The following is an 18,860-nucleotide window of genomic DNA, read 5'->3' as shown; positions in this document are numbered from 1 at the left end:
CAAAAAAAAGACGTGGGGTCCCCCTATATTTTATAGCCAGAAAGGCTACGCAGACAGCTGCGGGCTGATATTCATAGCCTAGAGAGGGGCCATTGATATTGCCCCCCCCCCCTGGCTACAAATACCAGTCCGCAGCCGCCCCAGAAATGGTGCATCTGTGAGATGCGCCAATTCCGGCACTTAGCCCCTCTCTTCCCACTCCCGAGTAGCGGTGGGATATGGGGTAATAAGGGGTTAATGTCCCCTTGCTATTGTAAGGTGACATTAAGCCGGGTTAATAATGGAGAGGTGTCAATATGACGCCTATCCGTTATTAATCCTATAAGTAGTGAAAGAGTTAAAAAAAAAATAAATAAGACACATACAGAAAAAAGTATTTTAATATTCTTCATTTAACCATACTTACCATACTTCAGCGCCTGCAAAAAACGTGAAATAATAAACCGCATACTACCTGTCCGCCGTAGTCCAATTAATAACGAGGGTCCCACGACGATCTCCCCTATAGAACAGTGACATCGGGTGATGTCACTGCTCTATAGGACCTCCAGTGACACACTGACAGGAGACAATGGCTCATGCAGTGCATCACTGAGAGGTTACTATAGTTCACTGGTCTCACTTTATGGCATTTGCTGTGTGGGAACTTTCTCACACAGCAATGCCAAAAGTGAGATTAGGGACTATTTTCTCACAGGGGCGTAGGAATACATTGTGGGGAATACATTGTGGAAGATAACTTCCATCATTGTATTCCTGGGGCCCCTGGAGAGCGGTCACATCAGCTGATGCTGCTGCTCTCCATGTGAGATCGTCGTGGGACACTCGTTTTAATTGGATTTCTGCGGATCAGGGAGTATAGTGTTTGTTTATTATTTTAATATTTTTTACAGATGACACTGGCTTTGGGGAACAAAGTGACAAGTGATGGTGAGTATGTACTCTGTTATATATACTGTATGTGTATGTTATATGTATGTACTGTACGTGGCATGTCGCATACTGCATGTCACATGTTTTCACATGGCGCATGTCACATGGTGCATGTCGTCGAATGTCGCATGTTGTCACATGGCGCATGTTTCATGTCGCATGTCAGCGCATGGTGCATGTCGCTGCATGGTGCATGTCGCTGCATGTCGTCGCATGCTGCATGTCACATGCTGCATGTCGTCGCATGTTGTCGCATGTTGCATGTTGTCACATGTCGCATGCTGCATGTTGCATGTCGTCGCATGCTGCATGTCGCATGTTGTCACATGATGCATGTCATCGCATGTTGTCACATGGTGCATGTCGTCACATGCTGCATGTTGTCACATGTCGCATGCTGCATGTCACATGTCATCGCATGCTGCATGTCACATGTTGTCACATGGTGCATGTCGTTGCATGCTGCATGTCGCATGTTGTCACATGTCGCATGCTGCATGTCACATGTCATCGCATGTGCATGTCACATGTTGTCACATGGTGCATGTCGCATGGTGCATTTCGTCACATGTTGCATGTTGTCACATGTCGCATGCTGCATGTTGTCGCATGTTGTCGCATGCTACATGTCGCCGCATGTTGTCACATGTCGCATGCTACATGTCGCATGTCGTCGCATGGTGCATGTCGTCACGTCGCATGTTGTCACATGTCACATGCTGCATGTCACATGTTGCATGTCATCGCATGTCACATGTTGCATGATGTCACATGGTGTATGTGGTATGTCTGTATATGTGTGTGTGTGTGTGTGTGTGTTTTTTTTACATTCAACACATTAGCCGGATGACGGGACTACTACCGTTCCATTATTGGGTAATGTGTCACTTACTGTCACTGTAGCAGGCAGAGCCCGATGTGACTTGTAGTCCCATCGGACGATGCCTGCACACAGAGACACACACACACACCAATGACTACCCCCTCCCCCGCAGAAGACCCCAGCACGGCCAGCAGACCCACCGCACACACCCGCAGACCCCAGCACCGCCCGCACATCCCGGCGCCGGCACGCAGACCCCCAGCGCCCACACATCCCTGCACAGCCCCGCCCGCCCCCAGCACAGCCCTGCAGCCTCCAGCGCCGCCCACAGCCCAGTCACTCTTGATGAGTGACCGCTGTCTGTGGAGGCTGGGTTACGCCTGCTGCAGACGTCACGTCAATTTCCAGAGTCTGGAAATTGACATGACGTCGGCGGAAATTAGCGGTGGCTGCAGCCTGGGGGTCACGTGACCCGGACTCAGCCGCCAGCATAGCGCCGCTCACAGGCGAAAACGGCAACGGAAGGTATTTGCACAATTCATTAGGGGCCCCGGGGGAATACATTGGGGGGTTAACTGAAAGTAGTGGACAACCCCTTTAATCTTCCTGGAAAGCCCAGAGGATGTAATTTTCCTTGTATATTGTAATATTGTAGTATATAGAAAAAAACCTCAAATGATTATACACTGCTCAAGAAAATAAAGGGAACACTAAAATACCACATCCTAGATATCACTGAATGAAATATTTCAGTTATAAATCTTTATTCATTACATAGTGGAATGTGTTAAGAACAATAAAAGATAAAATGGTCAATGTAAATCAAATGAATATCCCTTGGAGGTCTGGATTTGGAAAGATACTCAAAATCAACGTGGAAAATCAAATTACTGGCTGATCCAACTTCAGTGGAAATGCCTCAAGACAAGGAAATGATGCTCAGTAGTGTGTGTGGCCTCCACGTGCCTGTATGAGCTCCCTACAAAGCCTGGGCATGATCCTGATGAGGCGGGGAATGGTCTTCTGAGGGATCTCCCAGATCTAGACTAAAGCATCCACCAACTCCTGGACAGTCTGTGGTGCAACGTGATGTTGGTGGAGGGTGCGAGACATGATATCCCAGATGTGTTCAGTTGGATTCAGGTCTGGGGAATGCGCTGGTCAGTCCATAGCTTTAATGCCTTCATCTTGCAGGAACTGCTGAAACACTCCAGCCACATGAGGTCTGGCTTTGTCCTGCATTAGGAGGAACCCAGGGCCAACCGCACCAGCATATGGTCTCACAAGGGGTCTGAAGATCTCATCTCGGTACCTAATAGCAGTTAGGCTACCTCTGGCGAGCACATGGAGGGCAGTGCGGCCCTCCAAAGAAATGCCACCCCACCCCATTACTGACCCACTGCCAAACTGGCATGCTGAAGGATGTTGCAGGCAGCAGATCGCTCTCCACGGTGTCTCCAGACTTTGTCACGTCTGTCACATGTGCTCAGTGTGAACCTGCTTTCATCTGTGAAGAGCACAAGCGCCAGTGGCGAATTTGCCAATCCTGGTGTTCTGTGCCAAATGCCAGGCGTCCTGCACGGTGTTGGGCTGTGAGCACAACCCTCATCTGTGGGCGTTGGGCACTCAGACCATCCTCAAGGAATCGGTTTCTAACCGATTGTGCAGACACATGCACATTTGTGGCTTGCTGGAGGTCATTTTGCAGGGCTCTGGCAGTGATCCTCCTGTTCCTCCTTGCACAAAGGCTGAGGTCCTGCTGCTGGATTGTTACCCTCCTACGGCCCCCTACACGTTTCCTGGTGTACCAGCCTGTCTCCTGGTAGCGCCTCCAGCCTCTGGACACTACACTGACTGACACAGCCAACCTTCTTGCCACAGCTCGCATTGATGTGCTATCCTGGATGAGCTGCACTACCTGAGCCACTTGTGTGGGTTGTAGAGTCCGTCTCATGCTACCACCAGTGTGAAAGCACAACCAACTTTCAATAGTGACCAAAACATCAGCCAGAAAGCATTGGTACTGAGATGTGGTCTGTGGTCCCCACCTGCAGAACCACTCCTTTATTGAGTGTGTCATGATAATTGCCAATAATTTCAATCTGTTGTCTATTCCATTTGCACAACAGCATGTGAAATTGATTGTCAAACAGTGTAGCTTCCTAATTGGGCAGTTTGATTTCACAGAAGTTTGATTTACTTGGAGTTACATTCTGTTGTTTAACCCCTTAATCCCATATGATGTACTATCCCATCGAGGTGACCTGGGACATGATTCCCAGTGATGGGATAGTTCGTCAAATGTGATCGTCCGCGCTCACGGGGGAGCGCGGCTGATCGCGGCCAGGTGTCAGCTGACATCGCAGCTGACATCCGGCACATTAACCGCCGGCGCACTGCGATCAAACATGATCACAGTGTTCCGGCGGCATAGGGAAGCATTGCGCAGGGAGGGGGGCTCCCTGTGTGCTTCCCTGAGACCCTCGGAGCAACGCGATGTGATCGCGTTGCTCCGAGGGTCTCCTACCTTCTTCTCCCTGCAGGCCTGGGATCCAAAATGGATGCGGGGCTGCATCTGGGGTCATGCAGGGAGGTGGCTTACCAGTGCCTGCTCAGAGCAAGCGCTGGTAAGCCTGCAGCCCTGCATGTCAGATCGCTGATCTGACAATGTGCTGTGCAAAGTGTCAGATCAGCGATCTGACCCTATAACATGATGCACCACCCCCCCCCCCCCCCCCAGGGCAATGTTGTAAAGTAAAAAAAATATATTCACATGTGTAAACAAAAAATAATAATAATAAAAATAAAAATTCCTATTAAGAAAAAAAATATTTATATATTGTTCCCATAAATACATTTCTTTATCTAAATAATAAAAAAAGACAATAAGAGTACACATATTTAGTATTGCCGCGTCTGTAACGACCCCACCTATAAAACTGTCCAGCTAGTTAACCCCTTCAGTGAACGCGGTAAAAAAAAAGGCAAAAAACAATGCTTTATTATCATACCGCCGAACATAAAGTGGAATAACACGCAATCAAAAGACGGATATAAATAACCATGGTACCGCTGAAAACGTCATTTTGTCCTGCAAAAAACGATTCGCCATACAGCATCATCAGCGAAAAAATAAAAAAGTTATAGTCCTCAGAATAAAGCAATGCAAAAATAATTGTTTTTTCTATAAAATAGTTTTTATTGTATAAAAGAGCCAAAACATAAAAAAAGATATAAATGAGGTATCGCTGTAATCGTACTGACCCGAACAATAAAACTGCTTTATCAATTTTCCCAATGTGGAATGGTATAAACGCCCCCCCAAAAAAGAAATTCATGAATAGCTGGTTTTTGGTCATTCTGCCTCACAAAAATCAGAATAAAAAGCAATCAAAAAATGTCACGTGCCCGAAAATAGTTCCAATAAAAACGTCAACTCGTCACGCAAAAAACAAGACCTCACATGACTCTGTGGACCAAAATATGGAAAAATTATAGCTCTCAAAATGTGGAGACGCAAAAACTATTTTTTGCAATAAAAGCATCTTTTAGTCTGTGACGGCTGTCAATCATAAAAATTTGCTAAAAAAATGCTATAAAAGTAAATCAAACCCCCCTTCATCACCCCCTTAGTTAGGGAAAAATAATAAAATAAAAAAAAATATTTATTTCCATTTTCCCATTAGGGTTAGGGCTAGGGTTAGGATTAGGGCAAGGGTTAGGGCTAGGGTTTGGGCTAGGGTTAGGGATTGGGTTGGGGCTAGGGCTTGGGTTGGGGCTAGGGTTAGGGTTTCAGTTAGAATTGGGGGTTTCCACTGTTTATGCACATCAGAGGCTCTCCAAACGCGACATGGCGTCCGGTCTCAATTCCAGCCAATTCTGCGTTGAAAAAGTAAAACAGTGCTCCTTCCCTTCCGAGCCCTCCCGTGCGCCCAAACAGGGGTTTACCCCAACATATGGGATATCAGCATACTCTTGTTATCCTTGGGAAAATAAAAATTTGGGGGGCTAAAAAAATTTTTGTGTGAAAAAAATTATTTTTTTATTTTCACGGCTCTGTGCTATAAACTGTAGTGAAACACTTGGGGGTTCAAAGTTCTCACAACACATCAAGATAAGTTCCTTGGGGGGTCTAGTTTCCAATATGGGGTCACTTGTGGGGGATTTCTACTGTTTAGTTACATCAGGGGCTCTGCAAATGCAACGTGATGCCTGCAGACCAATCCATCTAAGTTTGCATTACAAATGGCGCTCCTTCCCTTCCGAGCTCTGCCATGCACCCAAATGATGGTTCCCCCCTCATATGGGGTATCAGCGTACTCAGGACAAATTGGACAACAACTTTTGTGGTCCAATTTCTCCTGTTACCCTTGGGAAAATAGAAAACTGTGGGGAAAAAAATAATTTTTATTTTCACGGCTCTGCGTTATAAACTGTAGTGAAACACTTGGGGGTTCAAAGCTCTCACAACACATCTAGATAAGTTCCTTAGGGAGTCTACTTTCCAAAATGGTGTCACCTTTGGGGGGTTTCAATGTTTAGGCTCATCAGTGGCTCTCCAAACGCAAGATGGCGTCCCATCTCAATTCCAGTTAATTTTGCATTGATAAGTCAAAAGGAGCTCCTTCCCTTCCGAGCTCTGCCATGCACCCAAACAGTGCTTTACCTCCACATATGGGGTATCAGCGTACTCAGGACAAATTGTACAACAACTTTTGGGGTCCAATTTCTTCTCTTACCTTTGGGAAAATAAAAAATTGGGGGCGAAAATATCATTTTTGTGAAAAAATATTATTTTTTATTTTTACGGCTCTGCATTATAAACTTCTGTGAAGCACTTGGTGGGTCAAAGTGCTCACCACACATCTAGATAAGTTCCTTAGGGGTCTACTTTCCAAAATGGTGTCACCTGTGGGGGGTTTCAATGTTTAGGCACATCAGGGGCTCTCCAAACGCAACATGGGGTCCCATCTCAATTCCAGTAAATTTTGCATTGAAAAGTCAAATAGCGCTCCTTCCCTTCCGAGCTCTGCCATGCACCCAAACAGTGGTTTAACCCCACATATGGGGTATTAGCGTTCTCATGACAAATTGCACAACAACTATTGGGGTCCATTTTCTCCTGTTACCCTTGGTAAAATAAATCAAATTGGAGCTGAAGTAAATGTTGTGTGAAAAAAAGTTAAATGTTCATTTTTATTTAAACATTCCAAAAATTCCTGTGAAACACCTGAAGGGTTAATAAGTTTTTGAGCACCTTGAGGGGTGCAGGTTTTAGAAAATAACCAAGTGTGACACCATTCTATCATATAGACCCCTCAAAATGACTTCAAACGAGATGTGGTCCCTAAAAAAAAAATGGTGTTGTAAAAATGAGAAATTGCTGGTCAACTTTTAACTCTTATAACTCCCTAACAAAATTTTAAATTTTACCACTATCATGAAGTACAATATGTCACGAGAAAACATTGTCAGAATCATCAGGATCCGTTGAAGCGTTCCAGAGTTATAACCTCCCTAAAGGGACAGTGGTCAGAATTGTAAAAATTGGCCCCGTCATTAACGTGCAAACCACCCTTGGGGCTTAAGGGGTTAAGTGTTCCCTTTATGTTTTTGAGCAGTGTAGATTCCAATCTAAGAAAGCTAAAAAGTAAAATTAAAAATGTTTTTAAAGATATGTAAAAAAATCCAATAGCTCCCATTTTCACAGTTTCAAGGATCGGTTGAGTGCTGCAATTCCATCTCTTCTATATTAGAAAATTAACTTTATTCACCCTGCAGCATTACGGTTTGTCACAGGGCAGCACCGGCGCTAGTTCAATCACCGCTCTGAGTATACAGAGTGGTGGCTGTAACCGGGCCTCCGCACTAACTGCTAGCCAGCCCCATGCAGAGTGGAGCTTAAAGTGTGCCCTCTTCCACAATAGCAATTTATTTGATGCAGTCCCAGTTGGCTATTCAGTTACTCTTTGAAGAAGATGGAGACATAAGGAGAGTAATTGAGTAGCAATATCACAAAAACAATTGGATCATCTGTGTTGACCTTAAAATTGCATTCTTACTACTTTTTTAGCAATGCTTATACACTAAATATCCTTGTTTTATGTGCATGTGGGACAGCAGAGCTTATGAGAAGAATTGGGTGGAGAGGAATGGGCCTCCATGATCTGACCTCCAACCTGGTGATCCAAACATTTTACATGATCCACTTGTTGACAGAAAATACATTATAATTCCCACCTCGGCACATGAAACTGGATCTCATGAAGCAAATCGTTAAAAGTTTTGACAACTGAAGGAGATTGTTTCAAGTACATAATTTTGGCATTTCCTAGCCTATCATTTGAAAAAATAAAGGCCGGTGTGTTTGATGGTCCACAGATTTGGCAGCTCATGATGAGCATTTCATAGGGACAATGTCACATCTCTAAAATAATGCTTGGTTATCATTCAAGACCTTGTCAAGGACTTGCTTGGAAATTGGAAATTCATGAGCAAACAATTACACCAAAATTGTCCAGTAACTTTTGGGAGAGCTACAAAATGCTTGGTTGCAACATGAGCATCAGGGTGCATTTTCTGCATAACCATCTTGCTAACTTTCCTGAAAACCTTAGTGATGAGTAAGGTGAATGATTCCACCAAGATTTGAAGGTCATGGTGGGATAGTATCAGGGTAGATGGGATGTACATGTGATGGTTGACTATTGTTAGAACATCAGGCAAGATTGTCCACAGATTGAATACTCCAGGAAAATATATACGGTAAATAGTAGTGTTTTTTATTTATGCACATAGCATTACAAAATGATACAATGCAATAATTTTTAACATTTTTTTTTTCAGAGCTCAACCACAAATCTATCACAGAAAACTGTGTGCGTTATTGATGAAATTGGAAAAATGGAGCTATTTAGCCAACCATTTATATTGGCTGTGAAAAAAATCTTGGATAACCAATCAGCTGTGGTGTTTGGAAGTTTACCAGTATCCAGAGGGAGAGTTCTACCATTTGTTGAAGAAATAAAACATCGACAAGATGTTAAACTGTTTAATGTAGGTAATTTTTTTCACATATTTAATAAATCGTTTTAGATGCAAACTTTAATACTTAAGTTTTCAATGTAGTATGTGTCACATTCTCCTCCTCTGGTATCACACAATCAACAGAGCAAGGGAAGAGTGAACAATCCCAAGAACTTTATTTTAGGCAAAAACCGAAAGGTCCATATACAATCCACCACACAAAGGAGTAACTGGAAAAAATGGACCACAAAATTTGTTGTGCAATTTCTCCTGAGCATGCCGATACCCCATATGTGGGGGAAAACCACTGTTTGGGTGCACAGCAGAGCTTGGAAGGGAAGGCGCACCATTTGACTTTTTGAACGCAAAATTTGCTGGAATCGTCAGCGCATGTTTGGAGAACTGCTGTGCCTAAACAGTGGAAACCCCCTACAAGTGACCCCATTTTGGAAACTAGACCCAACAAGGAGTGTATTTAGATGTGTGGTGAGCACCTTGAACCCCCAGGTGCTTCTAAGAAGTGTATGACGTTGAGGCTTGAAAATAAATAAAAAAAAATATCACATTTTCCCCACAAGAATGTTATTTTAGTCCCAATTTTCTTATTTTCACAAGAGTAACAGGAGAAATCACACCATACAGTTGATGGCCTCTGTTCGGCATTGTCCTTCTTTTCAGAAGGAACTGTGGCCGTCTGGATCACAGGCCAAACGGCGTCCACAGTGCCTCCATCTGCCTCATTATAGGGAATCTTCCTCCTATGGTTCCGTCTGGATCTCGTATTTCAGAGATTTACATGGCAACCCTGATGTGGGCACTGAGCGCAGAGCACAGAATGAATGTAAGCCGAGCCTTACTGCAATCTTTGGGAGGAAGAATGAACAAATCAACAGCAGGTGAAGAATTGTTAGTCATTAGATTACTTTATTCTTTGAGTCGGTGTGGTTACAGTGATACCAGATTTATATCAGGTTTTTATGTTTGGCTGCTCTGTTACACACTAAAAAATGCTTTTTTTTTTTTTTTGCAAAAAATAGCTAGTCCACTATAATTTTTCCTTATTTAGGCCAACAGTCATTAGGACTTATTTTTTGCTTGACAAATTGACTTTTTAATTGGTACCTTTTTTGGGCACATGACATTTTTTGATTGCTTTCTATTAGGATTTTGGGGACGCAGAATGAACAAAAACCAGCAATTCAGGAATTGTTTTTTTTTTTCTCATTCAGTGTGTGATAAGATTGATAAGGCATATCCATATGATTACAGAGATACTACATTCATGTTTTTTTTTATCTTTGGCGCTTTTACAGAATAAAACTATTTTATAGAAGAAAATTATTTTTGCATCGCTTTATTCTCAGAGCTATAACTTTTTATTTTTCTGCTGATGGAGCTGTATGATGGACTTTTTTTTGGGGGGACAAGATGATGTTTTCAGTGGTACAATGTTTATATTCATGTTTTTTATCGCATTTTATTCCACTTTTTGTTTGGCGCTATGATAAAGCATTCTTTGCCTTGTTTTTTTTGTTACGATGTTCACTAAAGGGTTTAACTAGTGGGACAGTTTTATAGGGTGGGTTCTTCTGGATGCACCAATACCAAATATTTGTACTTTTATTATATATATATATATATATATATATATATATATATAACACAAAAATCCCATATACATCATGTGAGTATAGAACGGGGTCTGGCGGACCAAGCACGCCTATAGAACCCCAACTCACCAAATCAGCTCTAATAAGCCATAGACACGAGGAGGAAAATACAGAGCAATGATTTACTAAAACAAATTTTAATTAGACAAATAGTAATAAATACATGCAATGCAGATATGAGTAGTGAATAGCTAAAACACATAGCGAGTGCCCGAAAAATGCTAACATGGATCCCCATACACCACTCCCCAGATGTAAGACCGGTATAAAGCCCATAACATAAATCACTATCATGCTCCCCTAATTTGGGGATGTAAAGAGCAGGAAAAACACCATAGGTACATACTGGCACCCATATATCCGGGCACAATCACCCAAGTGGGGACCCAGTGGTGAAAATCCCTAGATGGATAAATGAAGCAAATGCTTCAACCTACCGTGAGCAGAAACCGGGTGGGGAGACTGGTGGGGAGAAACCCCTTTATAATATATACACTCACCGGCCACTTTATTAGGTACACCATGCTAGTAACGGGTTGGACCCCCTTTTGCCTTCAGAACTGCCTCAATTCTTCGTGGCATAGATTCAACAAGGTGCTGGAAGCATTCCTCAGAGATTTTGGTCCATATTGACATGATGGCATCACACAGTTGCCGCAGATTTGTCGGCTGCACATCCCAAAGATGCTCCATACAAGGCAGGATGGATCCATGCTTTCATGTTGTTTACGCCAAATTCTGACCCTACCATCCGAATGTCGCAGCAGAAATCGAGACTCATCAGACCAAGCAACGTTTTTCCAATCTTCTACTGTCCAATTTCGATGAGCTTGTACAAATTGTAACCTCAGTTTCCTGTTCTTAGCTGAAAGGAGTGGTACCCGGTGTGGTCTTCTGCTGCTGTAGCCCATCTGCCTCAAAGTTCGACGCACTGTGCATTCAGAGATGCTCTTAGGCCTACCTTGGTTGTAACGGGTGGCGATTTGAGTCACTGTTGCCTTTCTATCAGCTCGAACCAGTCTGCCCATTCTCCTCTGACCTCTGGCATCAACAAGGCATTTCCGCCCACAGAACTGCCGCTCACTGGATTTTTTTTCTTTTTCGGACCATTCTCTGTAAACCCTAGAGATGGTTGTGCGTGAAAATCCCAGTAGATCAGCAGTTTCTGAAATACTCAGACCAGCCCTTCTGGCACCAACAACCATGCCACGTTCAAAGGCACTCAAATCACCTTTCTTCCCCATACTGATGCTCGGTTTGAACTGCAGGAGATTGTCTTGACCATGTCTACATGCCTAAATGCACTGAGTTGCCGCCATGTGATTGGCTGATTAGAAATTAAGTGTTAACAAGAAGTTGGACAGGTGTACCTAATAAAGTGGCCAGTGAGTGTATATATATAATATATATATATGTGTGTGTGTGTGTGTGTGTGTGTATATATGTGTATATATATATATATATATATATATATATATATATATATATATATATATATATAATATAATTTTTTTTCAGAAAAAATATAATAGCCTAACATGTTGATCCAGAGGAAGTCCAAATAAAAAACCCATGCGGCAAACAATAAGCTCCACACTGGGGAAATAAATCCTTCCCGACTCCACATACGGCAATCAGACTAGTTCCCTGGAGCAACGCCCTATTAAGGAATCTAGTGTATATACCCTGTAACATTATACTTATCAAGAAAAGCATCCAGTCCCCTCTTAAATTTTAGTAGTATCACTCATAACAACATCATACAGCAGAGAGTTCCATAGTCTCACTGCTCTTACAGTAAAGAATCCGTGTCTGTGATTATGATTAAACCTTCTTTCCTCCAGACGTAGAGGATGCCCCCTTGTCCCTGTCTCAGGTCTAAGAGTAAAATGATCATCAGAAAGGTCTTTGTACTGTCCCCTCACGTATTTATATATTATAATAATATCACCCCTTAGCCTTCGTTTTTCCAAACTAAATAAACCAAGTGTAATAACCTATCTTGGTATTGCAGACCCCCCAGTCCTCTAATAACCTTGGTCGCTCTTCTCTGCACCCACTCTAGTTCAGCTATGTCTTTCTTATACACCGGAGACCAGAACTGTACACAGTAATCTAAGTGTGTTCACACTAGTGACTTGTATAGAGGTAAAATTATGTTCTCATGAGCATCTATGCCTCTTTTAATGCATCCCATTATTATATTTGCCATTGCAGCAGCTGCTTAACACTGGCCACTAAATGTGAGTTTGTCATCTACCCATACTCCCAGGTCTTTTTCAGTGACAGTTTTTCCCAGTGTTTTACAATTAAGCACATAATTATACATCTTATTACTACTACCCAAGTGCATGACCTTACATTTATCCCCATTAAAGCTCATTTGCCATTTATCAGCCCAAGCTTCTAGTTTACATAAATCTTCTTGTAATATAAAATTGTCCTCCTCTGTATTGATTACACGCAGAGTTTAATGTTATCTTCAAATATTGAAATTCTACTCTGTATGCCCCCTACAAGGTCATTAATAAATACCATATATACTCGAGTATGAGCCGAGAATTTCAGCCCATTTTTTAAGGCTGAAATTGCTCCTCTCGGCTTATACTCGAGTCATACCCAGGGGTTGGCAGGGGAGGTGGAGTGGCAGCTGTCTAAGCACACTCACCTGCTCCTGGCGCGGTCCCTGGTTCCCCGGCATCGGCAGCTTCTTCCTGTAGTGAGCGGTCACATGGTACCGCTCATTACAGTAATGAATATGGACCCCACTCCACTCCCATAGGGGTGAAGCCGCATATTCATTACTGTTATGAACGGTACCATGTGACCGCTCACAACAGGAAGAAGCTGCTGGCGCCGGGGAAGCAGGGACCGTGCCAGGAGCAGGTGAGTATAAGCAGTGCGCGATATTCACCTGCTCCCCGTTCCACCGTCGCCGGCCGCCGCTGCGTCTTCTGCATTACATGGGGCAAATGACTGTATGGAGCATCTTATGGGGCCATAATCAGCATTTATGGAGCATTACATGGGGCAAATGACTGTATGGAGCATCTTATGGGGCCATAATCAGCATTTATGGAGCATTATATGGGGCAAATGTCTGTATGGAGCATCTTATGGTGTCATAATCCACATTTGTGGAGCATTATATGGGGCAAATGTCTGTATGGAGCATCTTATGGGGTCATAATCAGCATTTGTGGAGCATTATATGGGGCAAATGTCTGTATGGAGCATGTTATGGGGCCATAATCATCATTTGTGCAGCATTATATGGGGTGTATTTTGTATGGAGCATCTTATGGGGCCCATCATGAACTGTATGGAGCATTATATGGGGCTCCTGATTCAATATGGATATTCAAAAACACTTAACCTACTGATGTCTCAATTAATTTTACTTTTATTGGTATCTATTTTTTATTTTTGACATTTACCGGTAGCTGCTGCTGGAAAATCCACCCTAGGCTTATACTCGAGTCATTAAGTTTTCCCAGTTTTTTGTGGGAAAATTAGGGGTCTCGGCTTATACTCAGGTCAGCTTATACTCCAGTATATACAGTATGTTAAAAAGAAGCGGGCCCAACACTGACCCCTGCGGTACCCCACTGCTAACCGCAACCAAGCCGAGTGTGCTCCATTAATAACCACCCTTTGTTTCCTATCCCTGAGCCAGTTCTTAACCCACTTACACATATTTTCCCCTATTCCCATTGTTCTCATTTTATGTATCAACCTTTTGTGTGGTACCGTATCAAAAACCTTTTGAAATGTCCATATACACCACTTCCAGTGCATATCCTTGGTCCAGTCTAGAACCTCTTGATGATGATGTTCGTCCTTCGTAGTCGAAGATGACCATGGCTTTAGGGTTAGAAGAGGATTAGTAGTTATGGGTCCGGACGTGGCTGATGAGGCCAATCCAGGCCCTGAAGGTTCGCCCACATACTTGACATAAGGAAGCAGATGTGGTCAGTACACCAGATTCTGCTTATGCCTTGCGGATTGCACGCTTTCTCTTTGCGTCCAAGATTTTTCTGTCTTCAGCTGCATGTGCTCCTGAGGTGATCCTGCCCCGCCAACCTGGACGATCCAGGGCAAGCTCTTCCCATTCATTGATGTTGACTTCCAAGTTTTTGAGAGACGCCTTAAGGCAGTCTTTATAGCGCTTCTTCTGCCCCCCAATTGCTCGCTTTCCTTTGCACAGTTCTCTGTACAGCAGTTGTTTCGGTAGTCGGCTGTCAGACATTCTGACCACATGTTCAGGCCACCTGGCTTGGACTTTCAGCAGGAGAGTGTAGACGCTGCAGAGTCCAGTTTGTTCCAGAATTGCCGTGTCCGAGACATTGTCTTGCCACCTGATGTGGAGGAGTCTGCGGTGGCAACTCATGTGTAAATGATTAAGCTGTTTAGCATGCCGGCTGTAGACTGTTCAGGTCTCGCTAGCATAGATAAGTGTGGTAAGGACCACCGCGCAGTAGACCTACAGCTTGGTGGTAAGGCTGAGTCCCCTTCGTTCCCAGACGTTCTTGCGCGGTCTCCCGAAGGCAGCACTGGCTTTGGCAATTCTGTTAATAACCTCAGCGTCTATGGTTACTTCACAAGAAAGTGTGCTGCCTAAGTAGGTGAAGTTATCGACTGCTTTGAGGTTCTGCTCATTCTACGTGATACGTGGCTCCTTGCATACTTTCCCTGGAACAGATTGATACATGACTTCAGTTTTTCTAGTGTTGATCTCGAGACCAAAATTGTTACAAGCTTGCGAAAACAGTCCATTTCATGCTGCATCTGCTGTTCCGTGCTAGCGTTAAGTGTACAGTCATCAGCAAATAATAATTCACCGATAACAGTCTCATGCACCTTCGTAACTGACTTCAGGCGTTTTGGGTTGAATATCTTGCTATCAGTCCTGTACCTAACCTGGATTTCATCTTCACAGTTGTTAAAGACATCACTTAACATTGCAGAGAATAGCATACTGAACAGGGTTGGAGCAAGCACACAGCCTTGTTTTACACCTTTTGTTACTGGGAAAGCCTCAGATTTGTCTCCATGATTCAGAACCTTCACCATCATGCCATCATGGAACTGCCTGACGATTGAGATGAACTTGCTCGGATAGCCGAATTTTGCTATGATTTTGCCAATATCTTTCCTGCAGTGGACAGAAAGGGGATGCCTCGATGCTTATCACAAGATTGGCGATTACCTTTCCTCTGGTATATGTGAATTATCCTGGCATCTTTCAGCTGTGCGGAACCCGTTCCTTTTTCCACATATACTGGTATAGTTTGGTCACCGTTTGCATCAGAACAGGGCTGCCAGCTTTATATACCTCAGCAGGTATAGCATCATTTCCGGGTGCTTTTCCACAAGAAAGTTGTTTTACTGCTTTCCTGACTTCACCTCCACTTGGAAGAACATCCTCGTCATTGATATTGGCAGGGCGATTGAGAATATTATTAAAGTGCTCAGCCCACCGTTCCAGAATTTGTTTCTTTTCTGTCAGCAGCTTAGTTCCAGCTCTTAGTTCCACCCTTCCCAGTTTTGATGGTCTGTTTCCACTCTGGCATTAAAGTCTCCAAGTATAATAAGCTTGTCTGCCTATGGGATTGCTGAAATAAGTGTGTCAAGTTCATCATAGAACTTATCTTTAATATCATCCGGGTTAAGTTCACATTAGCTTTTCTGTGTGCAGCGTATCATCTGCATGCGCAAACGCATGCCAAAATGCATGTTTGTGCTTCGTTTTTATCTGCATGATCTTTCGCATGATGGGGAAAAAAGCTGCACGTGTATGCGTTTTTGCATGCATTTGCGTTGTTTATGCACATGCATCCGGTATTTCCCAATGTGCGTGGCTTATGTGATTTCTATATATAGAGACACTGCACAGATGAAATCCTCTTCTTTTGATGCTGTATCCTGCTGCAAGATGGATCTTAGCGTGGAGAGCTTCAATCTGAATCTGGATTTATCATTGAAATTGGCTTTTGCTTTTGCTGTTGCTTGTGAGGAAGAAAGGAGAAAAGAAAGACGGAGAAGACGTCATCGTCGCTATTGGCAACACCCCATTCTTGAAGTCTGAGAGAGTGGTGGAGCCTACCATTCATTGTTCACCGAGCTTTGTGAAAACTCACAAAAGTTTTTCAAGTACACAAGTAATGTCTGAACAGAGTTTCCAAGAATTGCTGCTGTGTCAGAGGATCCATCGCCAGGCAGGACACACAGCTACGTAGAGCAATTCCTGCTGAGGAGCGTCTTTTGGTGACCCTAAGGTAGGCAATTTTTAAAAAGAAACACCTGTCATTCATATTCTTGTTCTAAAAGCCATGTATTTTTTTTCCCATTTTCTTTTCCATAGATTCCTGGCTACCGGAGAGACCTTAAGATCTCTACATTTTCAATTTCGGATTAGACTGTACACCTTTTCTGGGATTGTTGGAGACACCTGCCATGAATTTTGTGATGTTCTGCATGTAGAATTCCTCCCCCAACCCACAACTGACCTCTGGCTGAAAAATGCTGAAAAATTCAAGGAAATTTGTAATTTTCCAAACTGTGTGGGGGCTGTGGACGGCAAACACATTTGGATTCTGAAAGCTGCTGGAAATGGATCCGAGTACTTCAATTATAAAAAATACTTTCCCATTGTTCTCATGGCGATTGTAGATGCTGAGTGTCGATTTGTTAACGTTGGCTCATTTGGACGAGGAAATGATTTACAGACTTTCAAAAACTCTGACATGGGACAATGTTTGTATGGTAATAATTTTAATTTTCCACCACCACCACAACCTCTTCCGAACACTGAAGGACCGCCAATGCCGTTTGTTGTTGTTGGGGATGAGGCGTTTCAAATGTGTGCCAACCTCATAAAATCATACTCTAGTCGGGACTTGAATCACAGCAAAATGATTTTCAACTACAGACTGACAAGGGCACGAAAAACTATGGCGTGTGCCTTTGGTTTGTTGGTTTGTTTGATGAGGTTGTGAAAGCGTGTGTTGTTCTCCATAATTACATCCTGTCAAAAGAGCAACCCCACTTTGAACTTGAGGAAACTGTTAATACCACATTGTAGGATTACCATCCTCACCCTGTGAGGACTACAGTGGAAGTTGCCCAAATGAGGGATAAATTGGCTACCTACTTTGTTTCTGATATTGGACGTGTGGCATGTCAAGATGAAATGGTTTAAGCTGTGAAAGTCAACTGTACCTGTAATGTTATGTACCTGTAATGTTATGTACCTGTATTATTTGCTGACTTTAATAATAAAACACCTCTAGTGAAAGACCCCTTACAAGTAACCTCAACAATACAATACACACGTGTGTTTGCGGCGCATAAAGAGACAAGGAAAACACACAGATTGTGCAAATAAGAGAACATTTTTATTGAGCAATAAAATCAATAATTAGCTTTGGGGTATTTTGGAGGGTGAAATATTGTGGACGTTGGGGGTGTGGAGTTGGGATGACTGGCTACCATGAGTGGATGATGAAGGGGTTCAAGTGGAACGGCCTATAAAATGCATGGGGTCTGGGAGGTTATGGATGGGAGTAGATTCATTAGGAGTAGAATCGTGGGAATGGAGAGACACATTGGAAGGGAGACAAATTAGAAAACAGACACATTGGGAGGTGAGGGTGTTGTTGGTTGGAAAGTTTTGGGGCGACTTTTGGTGCTCCTAGTCTTTCTCTTGCAGTGCAGAGCAGAGCTGGTACTGGGCATCTGTTTCCTGCTTTTTTTTCCTTGGGTGTGTGGGAGTGGTTGCTTGCGACTGGCATGCTGCAGAACTCGGCATGGTGGTGGCTTGAGGCTGGCGTGCTGCAGTACTCGACGTTGTGGTGGCTTCAGGCTGGCGTGCTGCTGGACTCGGCATCATGGTGTAGCTGGGTAGTGGTGGAATAACCCCTGGTGTCCAGCAGTGTTGGTGAAGAATAGGTCGCCGTCTTCTGCGACTGCCCTTGTTGCTGTGTTAAAAATGCCATGTGTGGCTGCTGGTAGTACCGGGACTGCTGCATTGCCTGGCTGTAAGCCACCTGGCAGGCCTGCATCACATTCAGCTGGAGTTCAGGCTTAAGGTTTTCCAACATGCCCCGCTCTATAGCAGAAAAAAATGTCATGCCGGTCTATTAAGGTCGGCTTCCAGGCGGTCAAGGCGTCTGTGGACGTCCTGGAAAAGTGTGTTCACGTGAGTGAACCCACTATCCAGTCTTTCTACAACCGCCTTCATCCCAGCCTGGACCGAGCTTAAGTGAATAAACTCAGGCATGACTGACCTCTCCCAGGCCCTCTGCCGCTGGTGATCAGACCCAAGGAAAGTAGTGGCAGAGGGCTGAGAGAGGGAAAAACCAGATGGACCGCTGCATTTTTCCCAGCCTGTGAAGCCTGCCTGGTTG

General features: G+C 43.6%; 1 protein-coding gene across 1 annotated transcript in view; it reads left to right on the top strand.

Moving 5' to 3' along the window:
* The window catches only part of NTPCR (nucleoside-triphosphatase, cancer-related), a 111,663-nt gene that overhangs the window by 34,955 nt on the left and 57,848 nt on the right, over positions 1-18,860 (top strand). Inside the window, exon 4 of the mRNA XM_077289104.1 lies at positions 8,603-8,812. Within this exon, the coding sequence (XP_077145219.1) occupies positions 8,603-8,812 (210 nt within the window). The remainder of the gene's footprint in view (positions 1-8,602; positions 8,813-18,860) is intronic.

This window comes from Ranitomeya variabilis, chromosome 2 (genome assembly GCF_051348905.1).
Source record: "Ranitomeya variabilis isolate aRanVar5 chromosome 2, aRanVar5.hap1, whole genome shotgun sequence".
Lineage (NCBI taxonomy): Eukaryota > Metazoa > Chordata > Amphibia > Anura > Dendrobatidae > Ranitomeya > Ranitomeya variabilis.
This window is presented reverse-complemented; position numbering and strand designations above follow the sequence as displayed.